Below are 21,466 nucleotides of genomic sequence, written 5' to 3' on the forward strand. Positions count from 1 at the left end.
CCCTTCCTTGAATGACTTGACAAAATCTTGCTCTACCGGGGAACCCAAAAGCCCTTCCATCGTCAACACAAGCCACTCGGAACACTGAAAGCTCAAGATGACCTCATCGGAGAAGTTTTTTCTTTTCTCCTCCACCCTCAACACCGACGCCCCATCCAAAACCGAAAAGGCAAAAGTCTTGGCTTCTACTATAAATCACTTATCCATCTCGCGACACACCCAAACACAAAACGGCCACGTCAAGGCATCACATCGTCACCAGAAGAAAAACCCACCCAACCAGAATGGTAACCGGCTTATGCCTCTACGGAAAAGCGCGACCCAAAAAATGGGACAAAACAAAGTTCTAGCCCCGAAGAACAAACGAGAGGCTAATTGACGGAAAGGAAAGAGCGAACTCCCGGTTGACGCGCTCTCACGCGCCGAGAGAGGGAGAGAGCGGGAGAGGCCTTGTAATATTTCTATGGACCCAAATCAGAAACTTGACCTAATTCAAATTACAAAAGGATTAACAATGTATTTTAGCCATCTCACCAAAAAATTTCTGTCTTCCAACTATTGGTTTATCATCTCACCATCCGGTAAAAAAGGGACAAGCAATTCAAGGGTATTCCATACAATGAGAGTTAAGGTCAAATTAGCTTATAAAATGCCATTCCAAACGCACTCTGATGGTTTTCTTCTAATGACCTAGCAAGCATTACAAGTTGGTCTGATCAAAGTCACAAAAGGTTCTACGGCCTAGTAATATAAGATATGTGTATGAACATAAACAAGGAAAAAATAATGAAGAACTAATATTTTCTAAATTTCCCCGTGCAAATCTCTGTAGTAAGTTTTTCAGATTTTGCATATTGATCATTTTGGCTTAAAATGAAACTTTTTGATGGTAGGAAGGCATACGTGAAAATGTTCATGTTAATTACTGCAAACATCATTAGGACAACCAAGCCAGCTCACAATATGAAACTCTCCATATGTACATAATTGGAATTAATTTAAACTTTCATAAAAGCAGAAAAACTTTTTTTTTTACTGCTGCCAAGTTACACATGCACCCGGTGGGACTAGAACCCACAACCTCACCCTCCACCTTGCTAGAAAGGGAGGAAGTCAAAATTGAGCTAAAGCTCATTGGAACCTCCAACCAATGGTAATTAAAACTAACAATAAAATTAAAATTAAAGGTCTTGAGCACTTATAGTAGTTACCTCCAACCAGTGGTAGGATCTGGTCAATTCATAAGTTGCAAAGTCACCATCAGTATTCTGCAGTGGTTTCAGATAAAAGTCAACCATTAGAGAATCATTATTATTATTATTATTATTATTTTGTTATAAGTAATGGAAATTCATTCAAAGCGATGAGGGGTGCAACCCTAGTACAAAGGAAATATACAAGATAACCCCTAAAGTACAAAAAAAAAAAAAAAAAAAAGGGAACAAAATTCCAAAAACTGAGGAAAATTAGAAACATGCAAGTTATTCCATACCATTCTTCATGTATAAAGGGATTGTAATATCATCTTCGTAATCTCTAACAATCCATTCTCACGATCTTCAAAGCTCCTTGCGCTCCGCTCTCTCCAAAGACACCACTTTAAACACAAAGGAGCCAACCTCCATATTTTCAAAGCATTACGATTTCCCAATTGTCTCCTCCAACTTACCAACAACTCGCTCACCCTTTGAGGCATAACCCAAGCAACACTAAACAATTGAAAAAGTGCATTACAGAATTCTGTTGCAACCTCACAATGAAGGAAAAGATGATCAATAAACTCCCCACATTTCTTACACATACAGCACTACTCCGCCACTAACATTCATCTTTCGTAAATTATCCAAAGTTAGGATTTTTCCTAAAGCCGCTGTCCACACAAAGAACGCCACTCTCGAGTGATCCTTAACATTCATAATACTCTTCCAAGAAAAAGGGAACCTTACTGGAGTAGATAACTCGTGATAGTAAGGCTTAATTTCAAATGATTTCCTTTTAAAAGGAATCCAGCAAATTTAATCCTTGCCTCCATGCCTTACTCTTTGAGAATACAACTCAAAGAAACCAAAGACCACTTCCACCTCCCAATTATACACAGGTCTTGTAAAGATAATATTCCAATAAATGCTTTCATTCCGAATTTGCATATGATCTGCCACCCACACATTCTTACCACAATGAATAGTGAATAATTTCGGAGAACTTCAAAGGCTACTCCCCACATCAAACATCATGCCAAAACCACACTTTAAATCCATCTCCTATCTTATACCTCACATGTTTAGAAAAACCTTCCCACTCCCTCTTTATACATTTCCACACTCCCACACCATATGGCCCCCCAACTTCCTTAGAACATCAACATCCCCTCATATTATCATGTTTAATGTCCACCACCGTTCTCCACAGAGCCTCTTTCTCCATAGCATACCTCAACAACCACTTACTCAAAAGGACTCGATTAAACTGAATGAGATTTTTCACCCCTGGACCCCCTGAAATTAATGGAGTCAATATTTTCGACCACTTCACTAGCTGAAACTTAAACTCATCACCAATACCCCCCAAAAGAAAGTCCCTCCTAAGTTTTTCCAGTCGATTTGCAACTCCTACCGGAATAGGGAAAAAGGACAAATAATACGTCGATAAATTAGAAGAGTACTTTTTATCAAAGTTAACCTGCCTCCCTTTGATAAATTATGCCTCTTCAAGGAAGACCCAAATACTTCATCGGCAACAAAGCCACTCTACACCAAGAATGCTAGCCAAACCCTCCACATCCCCCATATAGCCTAGGGAAACAATCTCTGACTTAGACAAGTTTATCTTCAACCCCAACACCACTTCAAAACATAAGAGAAGGCATCTCAAATTACGAAGTTGTTCACCACTAGGCTCAAAAATGATTAACATATCATTTGCAAACAATAAATGCGACACTAGCATCTGCTCATGATTCCTCAATCCCACAAAAAGGACAGATAAAAGCCCACTATACATCGTAGCAAACATCATCATGCTGAATGCCTCTATAATAACCACAAACAATAATGGACACAGTGGATCCCCCTGTCTTAATCTACGCAAATTACTAAAAAAGCCTGAAAGCAACTCATTAATGAGAATGGAAAATTGCACCGTAGATATGCAGCGATCTCTTCAACAAATAGAATAGAAACTCCCAATTGACGTGGTCATAGTGTTGGGGATGGTGCCCTAAACTCCAATTTTTTTTATAAGACATTTTAATTTATATTGAATAAAGTTGTTATTCACTTATTTATTTACTTGAGCATATGGCATATAACCTATTTACATGTTTATCTTTATTGCTTATTTATCATGTGCATGTAACTGTTCAATGTATTGTATTGAATATGGTTTATAGTGTAAGTAATGAAATTATCGCACAGAAGATCTTAAACCATAAACCTTGCAAATTCATAATCTTATGTTTGCAGTCGGTAATGGAATTGGGCATTCCATTTGCAAAAGCTATTACACATTAATCATGATGATCTATTTTAATCATGTGAGGTAGAGACTTCAGATTGATATGTTGGTTCGGAAGCATAAAGATGCAATACACTGAACGGATCATGGGAGTTGTCATTCCTTTAAAACACTATCGAAATGAATGATTGTAACTCCAAAGACTTCTTATGATATTGATTTATAATTTTGAGAGAATTGTGAACTCAGATATGAAATGTAAATCACTTTGATGCATTTAGCAGTAAGACCTTTACGCGGTTAAAATTCTCGGTGCGTTAGATGATCACATGTAGCATTGTGGGAACACCTTTCTAAAGAAGGAATTCAAGTTCTTTATTTTAAGGATAAGAAAAATTTCCCTTGAGATAGATTTAATATAGCAATTTTCCCAGTCCCTGGCCAAAGCATTTTTGTAAGAGTTACTAAAATACTTATGTACATAGTGAAATGAGTTTTCACAAGTACGAGAATAATTCTGTGATTAAATTAAGTACTCAAGGATAAAGAGGTAGTTAAGTAAAGTAACAATCTCACTTACTTTATTTCAATTACGGAACATTACATGGAGGAATCAAAAGTCAATATTAAGAATTGTCGAACGGATTAATTGGTTTAATAAAAAATATAAACTAGAATACAATTACAATTGTTTAGTGGAATCAACTGTAATTAAATAGTAACTTGTGACAAGTCATGAAATGACAAGGTCACAGGCCTATTTGAAGCTAGTTTTTATTTTTTTCCTTTGAGTCCCACTCTGAGCTAATGTAAATTAATCCTTGCCAGGCTCTTATTTATTGGGCTACTTGTTTTAAGTTGTTAAAACATGGGCTAGAGAGACAGTGCATAGAGATGCATGAATAGGAGACTGCGCTTGGGATGAAACTCAAGCCCATAACACCAGCTATAGGCACCTATGTGGAGCATGGAGGCTAGCGTTTTTCCTAACCCTGGCTGTCCACCCTTGCAGTCTCCTTTTGGAATTAGTTTTCCACCTCTCCAAGTATTCCTAGCCCATAAATAGAGGTACCTGCAGGCTTCACAATTGAGTCTTTACACTCTAGTAGTTTATGCTGTTTGTTGAAGTTTGCATGAACGGTTTAGACAGAAAAGATGGAGGCACGTTGCTATCTTATTCTTCTTGTTACATAGCCTACCAACACATCTTATTATATAGGTTTAGATAAATATAACAATGACCAAAATACCCACAAAACCTAATAACTCTTCTAACACCACCCCTCAAGCAAGAACATTTTTTTTTTTTGATAGGTAATGAACAAAATATTATTAAAAAAGCGTAAAAGGCGCCCCTAAGCATACAGGAAGTATACAAAAAGGACACAAAAAAAAAAAAAAAAAAAAAAAAAAAACACCCGAAAAACCCAATAGAAGAAAATTACATCAAACCCCCATCTTCTTGCCCCTATCCCGACTAGAACCCATTCCCCTAACATCGAAATTAATAGAACATTCTAAATTCTTGACCTCTCTTTTCCCCTTTTTCCTTTTTATCTCCTTATCCTTCTTAGAAGGGGATTCAAAGTCAAAGCGCTCATCCTCGATCAAAGCCAAAAAATCTAGAAATCCCTTCTGATCAGATCCCACGAATGAAACCCCCATCGTGCGAAAACACGACTTACTATCTTCCACTACCCTGGGGTAAACAACAACACTATCCTTTGGATCAACCCCCTTAGAAGATTCCCCCACCTCAACAATCCCAGACGGCAAACCAGGAACCGAGGGGCACCCAACAACACTTCCCTTTGGCTCAACCCCCTTTGAAGATTCCCCCACCTCAACGACCCTAGACGACAAACCAGTTAATTGGGGGTACCCAAACACAAAGGAGACCGGCCTTGGCCATTGAGGAAACAAGACCCACTGACAAGAGGGAATGGAAACCGAAACCCCGGGAAGACCCAAGAGATTAACCCCACCAAAACTCCTTCCCAAGGCAGGGACATCCGAAAGCATCCCTGCCTGCCGACTGAGAAACGAGGTTCGATACATAGTATTTCCAGAAGGCGCACTAAAAGCAACGCCGACGTGGTCAAGCCCAGCACCGACAGGCGAGTCACCAATCTCCCCAAACTGAAAAACCTCAACGCCCGACCCCACCCCAACTGACGGAAGAACCCCTGCCTGCCGAGGATGAGCCCTGATTCGGAAAAACTTGAAACTAAAGAAGACCGCACCCCAGAAGGAAAATCACTCAGAAACATCGGCGGACGCAACACCAGCGCCGGAAGAGAGGAAGGGACGGCAACCTCATTGACGGACTCGACCACTAGAACGAGCACCCGAAAACTCGCTAAATTAAAATAACAAGAAAATTCGCTAAAAACTTCAACGTCGTTCGAAAACTCGTCGTAAAACTACAACGGGCGGTCGGATCTCATCCCAAAACACCAAGGCCGGTAGGATCTCGCCAAGGACTAGTCTGAACCCACCACAAAACACCAAGGCTGGTCGGATCTCACTGGAAAACACCAAGTTCGGTTGAATATTGCCAAAAAAACACCAATAACCAGTCGAAAAACACCGCAAAACACCAAGGCCGGTCAGATCTCGATAACCAACGACGATCACGTTTCCCGTGATAAACCAACAACAACGAGAACTATTCCCCTCGAGCAACAAACCCAATGGTAGCTCCATGTAGGCCAAACCAACACAAAACGAGCTAAAACACCACTGAATCAGCAAGAAAATGCATGTAATTGGACAGAACACCACTGAACCGGTCAAAAAACACACTGACCCTGTGCAAAAACTGCTTAACCGGTCAAAAAAACACTGAACCAGCAAACCAGTCAAACACTATTTCAGCTATCCTTGTCTAGGATAGGGAACAGCCAAGCAACCAGAATCAAACAGGGGTCGTCTTCTTCACCAAATGTGCCGGAAACTTGCCAGCGACAACCAGTCTAAGCTGGAAACGCCCACAACTCGCCATAGGCACCTCATAACACTTCAAAAGCTGCTGGAGAACACAAAAAACACCATTAAAACCACAAATCCCCTTGAAACTTGCCGGAAAACACCACAACAGCCGTAAAAAACCACCGTATGGCTAGACATCACAGGTAAACACGACAGAGAATGCCGGAGACCAAGAAAACTACTAAGAAACCCCACAAAACCCCCGAACTTCAAAGAAAACCAAACTTTACCGCCAATAGAACACCAAATCGATTTCCTTTTTTTTTTTCTTTTTCACACCAGAGATTTTCCCGATCACGAAGTAGAGCCCTTTTAGAGCTTTATCAAGCCACTGCCCCCACATGGGCGGTGCTTCCAACAAAGAAGACTCACCAAGACACGAAGGGATTAGATAGAAAATCAAAAATAGAGAGGAAAACTAATATTACAAACAAAGGGACCAATTATCTAAACCCTAAAGCTCTTATACCATGTTATAGACTTATAGTTTACATGAACGGTTTAAACAAAAAAGGTGGAGGCACGTTACTCTCTTATTCTTCATGTTACATACCCACAAACCCTAATAACTCTAAACCCTAATAACTCTTCTAACACTATTATTATTATTCTTGAACATTCTCAAGAATACTATTGTGAGAGTAATTCGAGAGTCCATTCTCTTTGGTTATATTCAGTCATTGGGGAGAAGACTTGAAGGTCACAATAAATCCCAAGCTAGATGTTCTTCATTGGAGAAGCAATAAAAGAAATTTTTGCTCATAGCAAAGGAGTGGCCATACAAGCAAGTAGGTGTTCTTACATGGTTGTTTGTTTAATTTTATAAAGGCATGTACTTTTCCATGTCTTCATAAAGTTCGATCCCATAGGGATCCTATTCTGCTGTGCAATATTTTTCCCACATAGGCCTTCTCCAAATCCAATTTGTATAATATTCCCGGCTCCCTAGAGCGAATCCAACTATCCAAACATTCATTCGCCACCAAGACAGAATCCAAAATTTGTCTACCCCTGGTAAACGCATTCTGAGAACTTAAGACAATCTTTTCCAATACCGACTTCAACCTATTTGCCAATATTTTAGAAATAATTTTGTACACCCGCCCACTAAGCTGATAGGACGAAAAATACTTAATTTCCACATCCCCGGCTTTCTTCGGAATAAGAGATACAAAAGTAGCATTGAAACGCTTCTCAAACTTCCCTTGGCTATAGAACTCCTTGAGGACTGCAATAATGTCCTATTTTAATAACTCATCCCAAAGACATCTTGTTTCCACATCACCATTTGGCCCATAAATACCAATAAATGCCCATTCAAAATTCTCCATTACACATCTAAAAGAACACGCTACCACAAACCTACCCACACATTCCTCAATTTTCTACACCACTCGCCTATCCCGCATTAACAGAATGCCTCCTAAGGCCCCTCTTGACCCCAAATACAAACAATCCACATGATTGCAACCCCATAAACTATGAACCACCTCCCTACCAATAACCTCCATTTTTGTCTCTTACAGACACACAATATCAACTTTCCAATCCCTTAGAAGCCCTCTAATCCCCATCATTTTCTCATTATCATTCAAGCCTCTCACATTCCATGATATGGTCTTAGGTTTCATAAAGAACATTTGCTACCCCTCCCCTTGCCTGTCACTCTATGAGATTGACCTCCCTTAACATCATAATTCTTTCACCGAACATACCAATCTCTTTAATTCATGATTTCCTTTATTCCCATATTTTCCACTCAAGTTTGAGACACTACCCACTCTACTTTGAGGTCGACTAGCTTCAATCAAAACGAACAAAGCCATAAGTTGATCCTCAAAACCTTCGCAAGATAATCCAACTTCATGACAAAAAAAATTTACCCTCTACACCAACCAATCTGGAGAACCAAATAAGACCCTCCTTTTTCCCCAAATACAGCTAGTGGATGAATATCAAACATCTCACTTCCCTTACTTTCCTCTTCTGTACATGTCACCACAGCACGTGCAGGATCAACCACAACCCCACAGCATAAACTATATGTACTACCCACAAAGCCCCTACTCCCTCCTCATTCTCCACAAGTGCAAGTGAAGTCCTATAAAACTAACACCATTCTACACCCTGATACAATATCTGGTTACCCAACTCAAACACCACCCTCTGCTCAAGAGTCCATACACATCCCAATTTCCAACTACCAATTGACACCCACCCCATTCTCTGCAATGCACTGCCACAACCCCCCACCAGAACTACACCCCTTTAATACCCAACCACCCTTAACCTCCTCCGCATCAACTCCCTCACCCACTTGAAATCAAGAAATCAAAGCCAAAGATGACTCCCCAACTATACTACTCTCACCTCCATCTGTTTTGTGCTTTTCAACGTTATCTACCATAGATAACGTCTCAAGTTCGACTTTTTTTCATTTAATCGTTGGGCTTTGAAATGCTCCTTCCCAATTGCCCCCTTCGAGCCCATTTCCTTATTCTTTAGAAACCCAAACTCCTTTTGGCCCATCACTAAGTCTTCTTTCTTTCCCGACAAAACCACTGTCTTGCCTTTCGAATCCTTTAAATTGTTTTTTATTGGGCCTTCTATCTCCCCGGCACTATTTAGCACAGAGACCATCCCTAACAAGTTGAAAGCTTTAAAGGTGGATTTGAAGAAATGGAATGCGGAAGTTTTCGGGGATGTGGGGAGGAAGAAGAAGGAATTATTGGAAGGTATAAATGAGCTGGAGTGTTTTGAAGAAGCTCGGGGGCTAGTGAAGGAGGAGCGGGTTCAGAAATCAGACATGATCAGGGCGCTGGAAAAAACTCTCCTATGTGAGGAGGTTAATTGGAGGCAAAAATCTCGGGTTCTGTGGCTAAAGGAAGGAGATAATAATACTAAATTCTTTCACAGGGTGGCTAATTCGCATCGGAGGTTCAACCATGTGGGAGTCTTAAGGATCAATGGGGCTTTGTCTTCGGATCCAATGGAAATTAAGGATCATATTGTGAATTATTATGACTCACTGTACACTGAGCAGAGTTCATGGCGGCCAAGGGTGGATGGGATTTCATTCTCCTCCATTGATGCGGACGAGTGTCTCTGGTTAGAACGAGGTTTTGAGGAACTTGAGGTGTGGGAGGTGGTGCGGGAGATGAACGGGGATAAGGCTCCGGGTCCAGATGGTTTTTCTATAGCGTTCTTTCAGCAATGTTGGGGGGTCCTCAAAAAAGATATTATGGCGATATTTTCATAATTTCATAATAGTTGCCAGTTTGAGAGGAGCTTGAATGCAACTTTTGTTTCCCTTATTCCTAAGAAGGCAGATGCGTTGGAGGTTAAGGATTTTAGGCCTATTAGTTTGGTGGGAGGGGTCTACAAAATTATTTCTAAGGTCCTTGCTAACAGGCTCAAATCAGTGTTGGGAAAAATTATTTCGAGCTCTCAGAATGCTTTTATTGGTGGAAGGCAAATCTTGGATTCGGTTCTTATAGCCAATGAATGTTTGGATAGCCAATTGCGATTAGGGGAGGTCGGGTTATTGTGCAAACTGGATTTGGAGAAGTTTATGATCACGTGAATTGGGATTTCCTTCTTTACATGCTTCAGAGGTGTGGGTTTGGGGAGAGGTGGAGGAAATGGATTAAATTTTGCATATCGTCAGTAAAATTTTCCATTTTGGTTAATGGTACCTCTTCTGGTTTCTTTCAGAGCTCGCGGGGGATTAGGCAAGGTGATCCTCTTTCTCCTTTGCTGTTTGTGGTGGTTATGCAAGCGCTCAGCAGGATGTTGTATGCATCTATGCGCCAAGGCTTGCTGTCAGGTTTCTCAGTGGGTCTTGGGGGTAATGAAGCTTTAGTGGTGAATCACTTACTGTTTGCGGATGATACCTTAATTTTTTGTGGAGCACAGGCCAAGCACGTTCGAAATTGGAGGTGTACTTTCTTATGTTTCGAAGCGGTGTCAGAGTTGAGGATCAATTTAGGCAAGTCCGAATTGGTCCCTATTGGCGAGGTGGAAGATGTGGAGTCTTTGGCACATATTCTGGGTTGTAAAATTGGGTCTCTGCCGATGACTTATTTGGGTATGCCGTTGGGGGCGTCTTTCAAGTCTATTTCTATTTGGAATGGGGTTATTGAGAAGGGGGAACGAAGGCTGGCTAGTTGGAAGAAACTTTATTTATCCAAGGGTGGTAGGGTGACGTTGATTCACACTACTCTCTCTAGCATTCCTTCTTATTATTTATCTTTGTTCCCTATTCCTGTGAGTGTAGCTAAGAAACTGGAGCGGCTTCAAAGGGAATTTCTGTGGAGTGGTATGGGTGATGAGACTAAATTTCATCTAGTCAATTGGCATCGTATTTGTACTCCAATCAAGGCTGGTGGACTGGGAGTTCGTAATGTTATCAATTTTAATCATGACTTATTGGGGAAGTGGATCTGGAGGTTTTCTCAGGAGCACGATGCTTTATGGAGATCGGTGATTGAAGTGAAGTATGGGAGTGTGAGGGGAGGTTGGTGTTCTTTGCCGGTGACGGGGCCTTTTGGAGTCGGTGTTTGGAAGTTTATTCGAAAGGGGTGGGATAATGTTGCCAAATTTTTGCGTTTTGAGGTGGGTGATGGGTCTCATATTCGCTTCTAGCATGATTTATGGTGTGGGGATAGGCCTCTCAAGCTTGGTTTTCCAGCTTTATTTTCTATTGCGCGTTTTCCTGATGCTTGGGTGGTGGATAATTTGTCTGTGGTAGGAGGCGTGGCTCATTGGAATGTTCTCTTTACGCGCAATGTTCAAGATTGGGAGGTGGAGATGGTGATGTCCTTCTTCAAACAGTTATACTCTACTAGGGTTCGGCATGGGGAGGTTGATAGGGCGGTGTGGACTCTTTCCAAGAGGAGGAATTTTGAAGTGAAGTCTTTTTATAAAGCTTTAGTTTGTCACGAGACGACTTCCTTTCCTTGGAAGAGTATATGGCGTGTCAAAGCTCCGAAGCGGGTTGCGTTCTTTGTCTGGACAGTGGCTTTAAGGAAGATTTTAACTCATGACAATTTACGTAGGCGTGGTATTGTGGTGGTAGAGTGGTGTGTTATGTGTAAGAAGCATGGGGAATCCGTTGATCATCTTCTTCTTCATTGTGACGTGGCTTGGATTGTTTGGAGTTCTTTTTATAGATTGTTTGGGGTGGAGTGGGTTATGCCTAGTAGTGTTGTGGATTTATTGAGTGCTTGGGGCACTTTGCTGGGTCATGGTCCTGTTCACCGTATTTGGAAGCAGGTTCCTCTATGTGTCTTGTGGGGCTTGTGGCGTGAGAGAAATTCTAGGCTTTTTAAGGATGTGGAGGTACAGGTTGGGGCTCTTTGTAGAAATGTGCTTAATATGTTATATCTTTGGGTGTCGGCGCATAGCTTGGGTAGTATGCCGTACGCTGATTTTTTACTTTCTTGTTCGTTTCAGTCCTCTTTTTAGGGGCTCCTTTGTATACTTCCTGTGTACTAAGGTTGCGCCCCTCTGCACTTTTTAATGAATTCTTACTTATCAAAAAAAAAAAAACATCATCTACCATAGACCCATTATTTTCCTCCACCATATCGAGCTTTGAACTCCAGGCCAAAGGAGGGACACTCAATGCCATACCGTCAACAAAACCAGGGGTGCACCCAAAGACTACATCGGAACCCTCTGAGTCAGATACGAACTTCGTCGTTGTCATCTCCATACTCCGGTAAGTCCCCGTTGTCGAGCTAAGCACCCCACACATTCGCACCCCATTGATCTTTCTACTTAGGTTGTACTAGACAACTATATACCCAGAAGTTACTCGTCTCAAGTTCGACTTTTTTTCATTTAATCGTTGGGCTTTGAAATGCTCCTTCCCAATTGCCCCCTTCGAGCCCATTTCTTTATTCTTTAGAAACCCAAACTCCTTTTGGCCCATCACTGAGCCTTCTTTCTTTCCCGACAAAACCACTGTCTTGCCTTTCAAATCCTTTAAATTGTTTTTTATTGGGCCTTCTATCTCCCCGGCACTATTTAGCACAGAGACCATCCCTAACAAACCCAACCATCTATCAACTTCCTTTTAATCGACATCAACATATTCTTCAACAGCTGCAACTTTAAAGCTCCTTCCAAAACAGGCTTCATCAATACAACCTCTCCATCTTTACCCAGTGATCTCCGGCCGATGAATGCGTCACCTTCCTTCCAAGGTTTTCCATATTCAGCATTGATTGTTTTCCAAAAAAGCATGTATTGCCCCTGCTCGACAAGGCTCTTTTCTGGGACTGCCCCTTCCCTTCCAGCACCTCCACGAATGACTACCCTCCCTGATCCACAGTCCGTGGCAACACCGTGTTTCTCCCCATTTTTGTTCCCCCCAACATCTTTCTTCTCACTATACTTCTCCAGCCACCTCATCTGAGATATGCAGCTAGCCCATCCACTTCCTTCTCTCCCCTCTAGTACTATAACAAAACTACGTCGCCTTCCACCACCATATTCTAATAACTCTAAGAATCTTCCGTGATGATTTCGTCACCACTGCAAAATATGCACTGTATTTCCCACTCAATCGGTTTGACAAAACTCGCTCAAATCTCCTGCTTTTATCAAAGCCTCCATCAAAGTCCTCAGCCAACCTATGCTCGCTCAACCTTCCCAAGACCACCACTTGGAAATTTCCCCTACTTCTCCCTCCTAAACCAATCTCAGAACGAATCTCAAATGATTTTGCTTCAACATAGAAAAATCTCAAGTATCCCATCTCTCAACTCAAATGAAACTAAAACAAATAGAATTGCGATGATACACCTCCGATACCAATCTCACACGCCGACACTTACCCTCACACGCCAAGATTAAAAAATTGCAGCCTGTGTGCAACCTCTTTTGAGAATCATAAGCAGTCATTATTAGATCTTCTGATAAAGACAAATCTGTCCAGATTTAAAAGGATTTGTTTTATCCTATTATCTAGGCTAGAAGTTGTATAGCATTAGGTTTATAATTCTCTATTATTGATAAGCTTAAGTGATAAAGCTTAAATTCAAATATTGTACAATCCTACTAAAGGACTAACACTATTGATATTATATAAAGAACTCACTGCCCTACGGTTGAGGTAGGCAGTCAATCAAAACTACTCTGAATTTCTATATGGTATCAGAGCCAACCAAGACTAACGTCTATGGCTATTCCAACTACTGAAACCGACTCGTCCACCCTAACCTAACCCCCTCTTTCTATCCTTACCTCTTCCGCCCCAACACCCCTTCAGAATGTACATCATCATATTTCCGAGAAGCTTACCCAAGAAAACTACATCTTGTGGCGATTCCTCATGATCCCTTTCCTAGAAGGCCAAAATCTATTCGGGCATGTCGATGGTTCAACACCACGACCCCCTCAGCTCGTCCCAGACACAACCTTTGGTCTCCTTATTGCCAATCCCGGTTATCAAACCTGGTACCATCAAGATCGAATGATCTTCAACGCCATCATATCAACGCTATCCGTAGAAGCTTTACCTCATGTCATTGGCCTCTCTACTTCCCGAGAAGTCTGGCTCACTTTGGAGACACTATTCTCCACTCAATCCCAATCACGCATCCTGCAGCTCAAGCAGCAATTAGCCACCTTGAAGAAAGGTGCTCAATCAATCTCCGCTTACTTCCAAAAAGCGCAGGGATTTTCTCATCTATTAGCTGCCATTGGCAAGCCTGTCGACGCCTCGGAACTCGTCTCCAACATCCTTGCTGGCCTTGGACCAGATTATGATCCTCTTGTCACATCTGTGACTACAAGGCAAGACTCCATCTCTCTTAATGATCTTTATGGCTATATGTTATCTTATGAGTTACGGCTGGAACAACACAAATCTGCTATTGATTTGAACATCTCTACTGCCAACACTGCCCAACGTCAAAGTCTCTCCCATCCACGCTACAACCGTGGCTCCAATCCAGGCTATCGCAACAATTTTCCCCGAGGTAGGGGCCATGGCCGTGGTAGAGGGCCACCTAAGCAGTTCCCTTCATCTGGTCCTAGTTCCTTCCAACGCCCCACTTGTCAAGTATGTCACAAACAAGGCCACACAGCAGCCACCTGCTGGTTCCGGTTTGAGCAGGATTATCAGCTTGCCTCTCCTTCACTGCATGCCAACATGGCTTCCACCTCTCCTGCCACCAACTCTTCTTGGTACCCGGACACCGGTGCCAACATTCATTTGACAAATGATCTCTCCAACTTCAACTTGCATGCTGAGGACTACACTGGTATGGACAAAATCCGTGTCGGAAATGGCCAAGGTTTGGAAATTTTACACTCTGGTCGTGGTCTCTTACCTACACCCTCACATAACTTTCAATTATTCTCCCTCTTACATGTTCCTGAAATACAAAAAAAAATCTCATTTCTGTAAATCAATTCACCCGTGACAATCATGTGTTTATTGAATTTCACCCAAATTTTTTCTGTGTTAAGGACCTCAAAACCCGCTAGCTGCTCCTCCAAGGCCCGAGTAAACTCGGTCTCTGTCCTTGGCCCTCCTCTCATGCTCCTTCTTCCAAGTCCCTTGCTGCCTTCATAGGTGAAAAGGTCTCCCTGGATCAATGGCATCTCCGGTTAGGTCATCCAGCTTCCCCTATTATCAACCGTGTTATTCAATCCAATAAGTTGCCCGTGGTTTCCTCAAAGCTCTCCACAATCTGTTCTTCATGTCAGCAGGGCAAGAGTCATCGTCTTCATTTCAGCATCAGTCCTTCTATTTCCAGTGCTCCCTTACAATTGTTATTTCTTCATGTCTGGGGCCCAACCCCCCTCACTTCTGTAAACAACAATCGTTATTACTTAAGTATTATGGATGATTTCAGTAAATACACTTGGTTTTATCCTCTTGAATTAAAGTCTGATGTGTGTGCAATTTTTCTTCGTTTCAAACATCTTGTTGAAACTTATTTTGGTTCCAAAATCCTTTCAGTCCAAAGTGACAATGGTGACGAATTTCGTCCCCTTCAAACATCTCTAAATGCATTGGGAGTGTCTTATTGTTTAAGCTGTCCACATACCCATCATCAAATGGGATCCGTAGAAAGGAAACACCGACATATTGTTGAAACAGGGCTCACTCTTCTTGCCATTGCCAGTGTTGCCTTCACCCTTTGGGACTCGGCCTTTGAAACTGCAACTTATCTAATCAATAGACTCCCTTCCAAAGTCACTAAGCACAAGTCTCCTTATGAGTGCTTATTCCAAATTTCACCCGATTATAAGTTTCTAAAGACATTTGGCTGTGAATGTTGGCCATTCTTGCGTCCCTATAATTCCACCAAACTTGCCTTCCGATCCACTTCTTATGTTTTTATAGGGTACAGCAAAAACCATCTTGGATACAAGTGTCTTCACCTTCCAACAGGCAAAGTCTACATTGCCCGACATGTCATTTTTAATGAAACCAAGTTTCCATTCCTCACATCCACTCCCAGCAGCCCCTCTTCTCCTTCCTCCATTCCAAACTCAGTATCTGTCCCCATTCTGCCACCATCACATCCAGCAACCAATGATGCACCCAGCATTCCTCTCATACAACCATCTCCATCTCCACCCCCGTCACCTCCCACAGACACAGCCACTGATTCCCATACTCAAATAATTTTTTTTTTTTGATAAGTAATTGCAATTATATAAAAAGCGCAGAGGGGCGCAACCCTTATACACGGGAAGTATACAAGAGAACCCCTAACAGGGACGAACAGAGAATAAATTTAAAAATTCTACATAAGTAAAAGAACTCAAACTATGATGGGGCGCTATCCAAAAATATAAAGTATTGAGCAACCGCTTCCGAAGCTCCACCATGGATGTCTCTACATCTTCAAACAGCCTAGCATTCCGCTCCCTCCAGATACACCACAGCAAGCATAAAGGAGCTAACCGCCAAGCCTCAATAGCAAGACCACCCCCAAGCGCCGCCCCCCAACTATTCAGCAACTCCAACACCGTACGTGGCATAACCCACTCGACCCCAAATAAAGTAAGGACAAAGCTCCAAAGAGCCTGGGCTACCTCGCAGTGAAGCAACAAGTGATCAATAAACTCCCCACTCTTCTTACATAAACAACACCACTCAGTTACTATCACCTTCCTCTTACGCAAGTTATCATGCGTCAAAATTTTGCCCAAAGCAGCTAACCAAACGAAGAAGGCCACCCTAGTTGGAGCCTTAACACGCCAAATATTCTTCCAAGGAAAACACGGGACAACAGGGCCACCTTTCCTAATAAGCTCTTTGTAGAAGGATCTCACCTCAAATAGACCTTTTCTAGAGGGATTCCACACTAACCTGTCACCCTCCCCATGTCGAGCCGAACTGGAGTATAGACGATCGAAGAAAGAAATGACCATATCCAACTCCCAATCCTGAATATGTCGCGTGAATAGAACATTCCACTGAATAGCACCATTATGAACCACCAAATTATCTTCTACCGTCGCGTCTTTATTCCTTGCTATACTAAAAAGAGCTGGAAAGCATTGCTCCAAGGATCTATCCCCACACCACCAATCTTGCCAAAAGCTAATATTTGATCCATTCCCCAGTTCAAACCGAACAAAATTACGAAATTCCTCCCACCCCCTCCTAATATGCTTCCATACACCTACTCCAAATGAACCCGAAGCCTCTTTCGAACACCACCCCCCCTTTAAACTCTCAAACTTGGCATCAATCACCAAACGCCATAAAGCCTCTCTCTCCCTACCATATCTCCACAGCCACTTACCCAAGAGAGCTCGATTGAGCTGGATGAAATTGTGAACTCCCAACCCACCTGTAGGCAAAGGTGTGCAAATCATGTTCCAATTAACTAGATGAAATTTGGTCTCGTCACCAATGCCACCCCAAAGAAAATCCTTTCGAATTTTATCAAGCCGATTAGCCACCCTCACTGGAATAGGAAACAATGATAAATAATAAATGGGGATGTTGAAGAGCGTACTATTAATAAGAGTCAACCGAGCACCCTTCGACAAGTACATCCGCTTCCAACCCGCCAACCTCCTTTCCATTTTTTCAATAACACCATTCCAAATAGAGGTGGACTTGTAAGAAGCACCCAACGGCAAACCCAAATAAGTCATAGGCAGAGAAGCAACCCTACATCCAAGAAGATTAGCCAGCCTTTCGACATCCTCTACTCCACCAATAGGGACGATTTCTGATTTTTCTAAATTAATTCTCAAGCCAGAAACTGCCTCAAAGCATAAGAAAATACATCTCAGATGTCGAATCTGTTCTTCTTGAGCGCCACAAAAGATCAAAGTGTCATCCGCAAACAGCAGGTGATTCACAACTACGGCCTCGGAATCCCTGGAGCCCACTGAGAACCCAGTCAAATTACCCTGATCCAAAGCGGCAGTCAACATCCGACTCAAAGCCTCCATAACCACCACAAACAACAGAGGAGAAAGAGGATCTCCTTGTCGCAACCCACGAGAGCTACTAAAAAAACCAGCTGGGGTTCCATTTACAAGAATAGAAAATCTCACTGTAGAAATACAAAAGCGTATCCACTTCCTCCATTTTTCCCCCAAACCACATCTCTGCAACAAATAAAGCAAGAAGTCCCAGTTCACATGATCATAAGCCTTCTCCAAATCCAGCTTACACAGAAGTCCAGGTTCCCCCGATCGAATATGACTATCCACACATTCATTTGCAATAAGCACAGAGTCTAATATTTGTCTACCACCAATAAACGCATTCTGAGTGTTGGAGATAATCTTGCCCACAACGGACTTAAATCTGTTTGCAAGAACCTTTGAAATAATCTTGTAAATCCCCCCAATCAAGCTAATAGGGCGAAAATCTCTCACATCCATGGCACCAGTCTTCTTGGGAATCAAAGTGACAAAAGTAGTATTCAGACTCTTTTCAAGCTTGCCTCGAGCATGAAATTCTGCAAAAACATTCATAATGTCAGATTTTAAAAAGCCCCAACACTTTTGAAAGAAAGCCGCAGTGAATCTGTCAGGGCCCGGCGCCTTATCTCCATTCAAGTCCCTGATAACATCCCACACCTCCTTCTCCTCAAAAGCTCTTTCTAGTCAAGTGCTCTCCTCCTCATCAATGGATAAAAAAGATAGGCCCTCCACCCTAGGCCGCCAGGAACAGTTCTCTGAGTACAGCTTGTTGTAAAAGTTAACTAAATGCTCCTTAATCTCCGTAGGATTTCTTGAAATTATACCGTTAATATTCAAAGAATCCACTTGATTGAATTTGCGATGTGAGTTGGCCACCCTGTGAAAAAATTTTGTATTCTTATCCCCCTCCTTTAACCACAACGCTCTAGACTTTTGCCTCCAGCTCATTTCCTCAAAAAGAAGGGTCTTCTCCATCTCTCTCGCCATATCCACCCTACGAATTTTTTCGTCCTCCTCAAGACAGCGGCATTCTTCGATTAAATCCAGCTCTCGAATACCCTCCAATAATTCTTTCTTCTTTTTCCCTAGATCACCAAACACTTCTTCATTCCATTTCCTCAAGTCAGCTTTCAAAGCCTTCAATTTATTGGCCAAAACGAAGCTTGGCAAACCAGAAAAATCATAAGACATCCACCACTTTTGAACCTGCTCAACAAAACCCTCGTATTTCAGCCACATGTTTTCAAACTTAAAATACCTGTTTCCTCCTCTATTTGTCCCACAATCCAATAACAAGGGAAAATGATCAGAGAAAAGCCTTGTCAATCTCTTCTGAGACAAATCAGGATAGCGTTCCTCCCACTCCGAAGAAATTAAGAATCTATCAATTCTAGACCAAATAAGATCTTCCTGACCATTAGACCAAGTAAACTGACCATCCTCCAGGGGTAAGTCCACCAGATTATGCAAGAAAATGAAGTCTGAGAACTCTTCCATAGCTGCCGAGAAGCTAGCACCACTAGATCTCTCACTGAGAAAGCGAACCACATTAAAATCCCCCCCAATACACCAAGGCATCTCCCACCAACTCATCAATCCAGCTAACTCATCCCACAACACCCTCCTCTCCCTGTCATCATTTGGACCATAAACACCCCCAAACGCCCAAATTACATTATCACCAGTGTTGCGCAAAGAACAAGCAACAGAGTATCTACCTATACACTCCTCCACTTTCTCCACCACCCTTCTATCCCACATTAGCAGAATCCCACCCGATGCTCCGTTGGCACCTAAATAACACCAATCAACGTGAATGCAGCCCCAAAGACTTTGCACCACCTCTCTAGAAATAACTGCCATCTTCGTCTCCACCAAGCAAACAATATCCGCCTTCCAAACCTTTAGAAACCCTCTAATCTCCAATCTTTTCTCGATCGCATTAAGCCCTCTAACATTCCACGACAAAATTTTAGGCGTCATAATATCGAGATGTGCCCCTACCCTTCTGCCTACCTCTCTCAGACTGAGCCCCTTTCTTCTCATAATTAACAGACCAAGTCAGCCTATTTAATTCTCTCTTCCCCTTCACCACTTTAGCAGGCGTAAACTTAGACTTGGAATTTGCCAAAGAGAGGTCTCTAGCCACTTCAATTTCCTCAAACAAAGCCAACAATCTGTCCTCAAAGTGACCACAAGAAAGCCCAATGCTTGGATAATACCTCTTAATTCTTTCCAACACCCATCTAGGTGATACTCTCTGCCTGTCTGCATCTTCCATTGCCAGTGGAGCAATAACTAACGGCTCATAGCTCTGAAATTCCCCCTCACCGTCTCTGGAATTTTCTTGCAGCAGGAGTCCTTCATGAAAATGCTCAAGCAGCGTCGAAGAACATTCAAATTGAGCACACTTCTCATCCACCACACATTCAACAGAAGCCCCACTCTCCATTATGTCTCCTAATCCTTTCCAGAGGCAAATATCCATCGGAGGACCCCTTAAAAAAGCTTCTGAAACGATACCCACTTCTCCTTCTACAGCGGAAACCATCACCAACTCAAGACTACCTACTCCCTGCCTCTGAGACACTGGGTCCACATCACGCCCAGAGATACCCATTCCAACACTCGGCTGTGAAGTTCTCACCTGAGGAGTCACCAGAAGACCTCCACCCTCTGCCGACACAGCCAAGCTGAGATCATTGCCAACGACAGTACCCCTCTCTCCTGGATCGGAAGTCACTGAAACTGCCGTTGGGTCGAACCCAGACTGCCGAGAGCCGTCAGAATCCAGCCCAGGTAAAGAAGCGACAGACTCCTCCGACTGTCTATCTGCTAGCTGCAAGACTTTCGGCACTCCAGCCCCACCACCCAGCACCACCTCGGACGCCGGAGATGATTCCTGATCCCCAATCTTCGAAGAACTCGCCTCCTTCTCCCTGTCCTGGTTAGTTCCTGCATCCTGGATGGGCTGCCCTGTCTTAACTCTCCAGACTGCCGAAGAACGCTGGATCGGCCTCTTCCGACGCTGATAGACCCGGCCAGTGAATCCTGGTCTGCACGCAGACCGCGAGACGGCCGACCCCAAACCCAACGACTTCGACTGCACCGCAGAAGTGGAAGCACCGGCGTCCAACGAGAACTGGCGAGCTGGAATGGGGCGCAGAACCGACCCTGCCTTGGGCTTAAATAAAAACTTGGGCCTTTTGATTGGAAACTGCAGAGGTGCTTTCCCTTTAGAAGGTTGAGCGAGCTTTGAAGGACCATGGGTCGAGGAGGGTCTATCGGGTATCGAGAAATTGGGCCGAGAGAAGCTGGAGCCCAAAGAATTGGACCTGCCCATCAACTCTTCTTCCCACAAATGCACACGATCCAGGCACTGCCCGACTTCCACGTACAACGTCTCTAACGTCTTCCTGATACTGCGCAACTCGAGGCAATCATCGACGTGAGACTTGCGTGCTGCAGTGGCCAACATAGCGGGACTAGAGCCCGCCCCCCTACCCTTTAGGTCTGACTCAATCTCACTGCTCGACGAAGCAGAGAGTGAATTTTGAATCTTCATCCCGGCAGGATACGCCGGAAATTCCTTCTCCAACATATC

The 21,466-nt window shown here is 42.9% G+C and overlaps 1 protein-coding gene across 5 annotated transcripts in view; it reads right to left on the reverse strand.

The window, feature by feature from the left end:
* LOC133862416 (cycloartenol synthase-like) overlaps nucleotides 1-21,466 on the reverse strand; it is a 68,848-nt gene that overhangs the window by 32,836 nt on the left and 14,546 nt on the right. For all 5 annotated transcript variants that reach the window (XR_009899219.1, XM_062298222.1, XM_062298223.1 and 2 more), the window contains one exon: nucleotides 1,212-1,268. Coding sequence is in view for 4 of the 5 variants with exons in the window: in XM_062298222.1 (XP_062154206.1) it covers nucleotides 1,212-1,268 (57 nt within the window). In the remaining variant the exon portion in view is untranslated. The remainder of the gene's footprint in view (nucleotides 1-1,211; nucleotides 1,269-21,466) is intronic.

Source organism: Alnus glutinosa, chromosome 3 (genome assembly GCF_958979055.1).
Source record: "Alnus glutinosa chromosome 3, dhAlnGlut1.1, whole genome shotgun sequence".
NCBI lineage: Eukaryota > Viridiplantae > Streptophyta > Magnoliopsida > Fagales > Betulaceae > Alnus > Alnus glutinosa.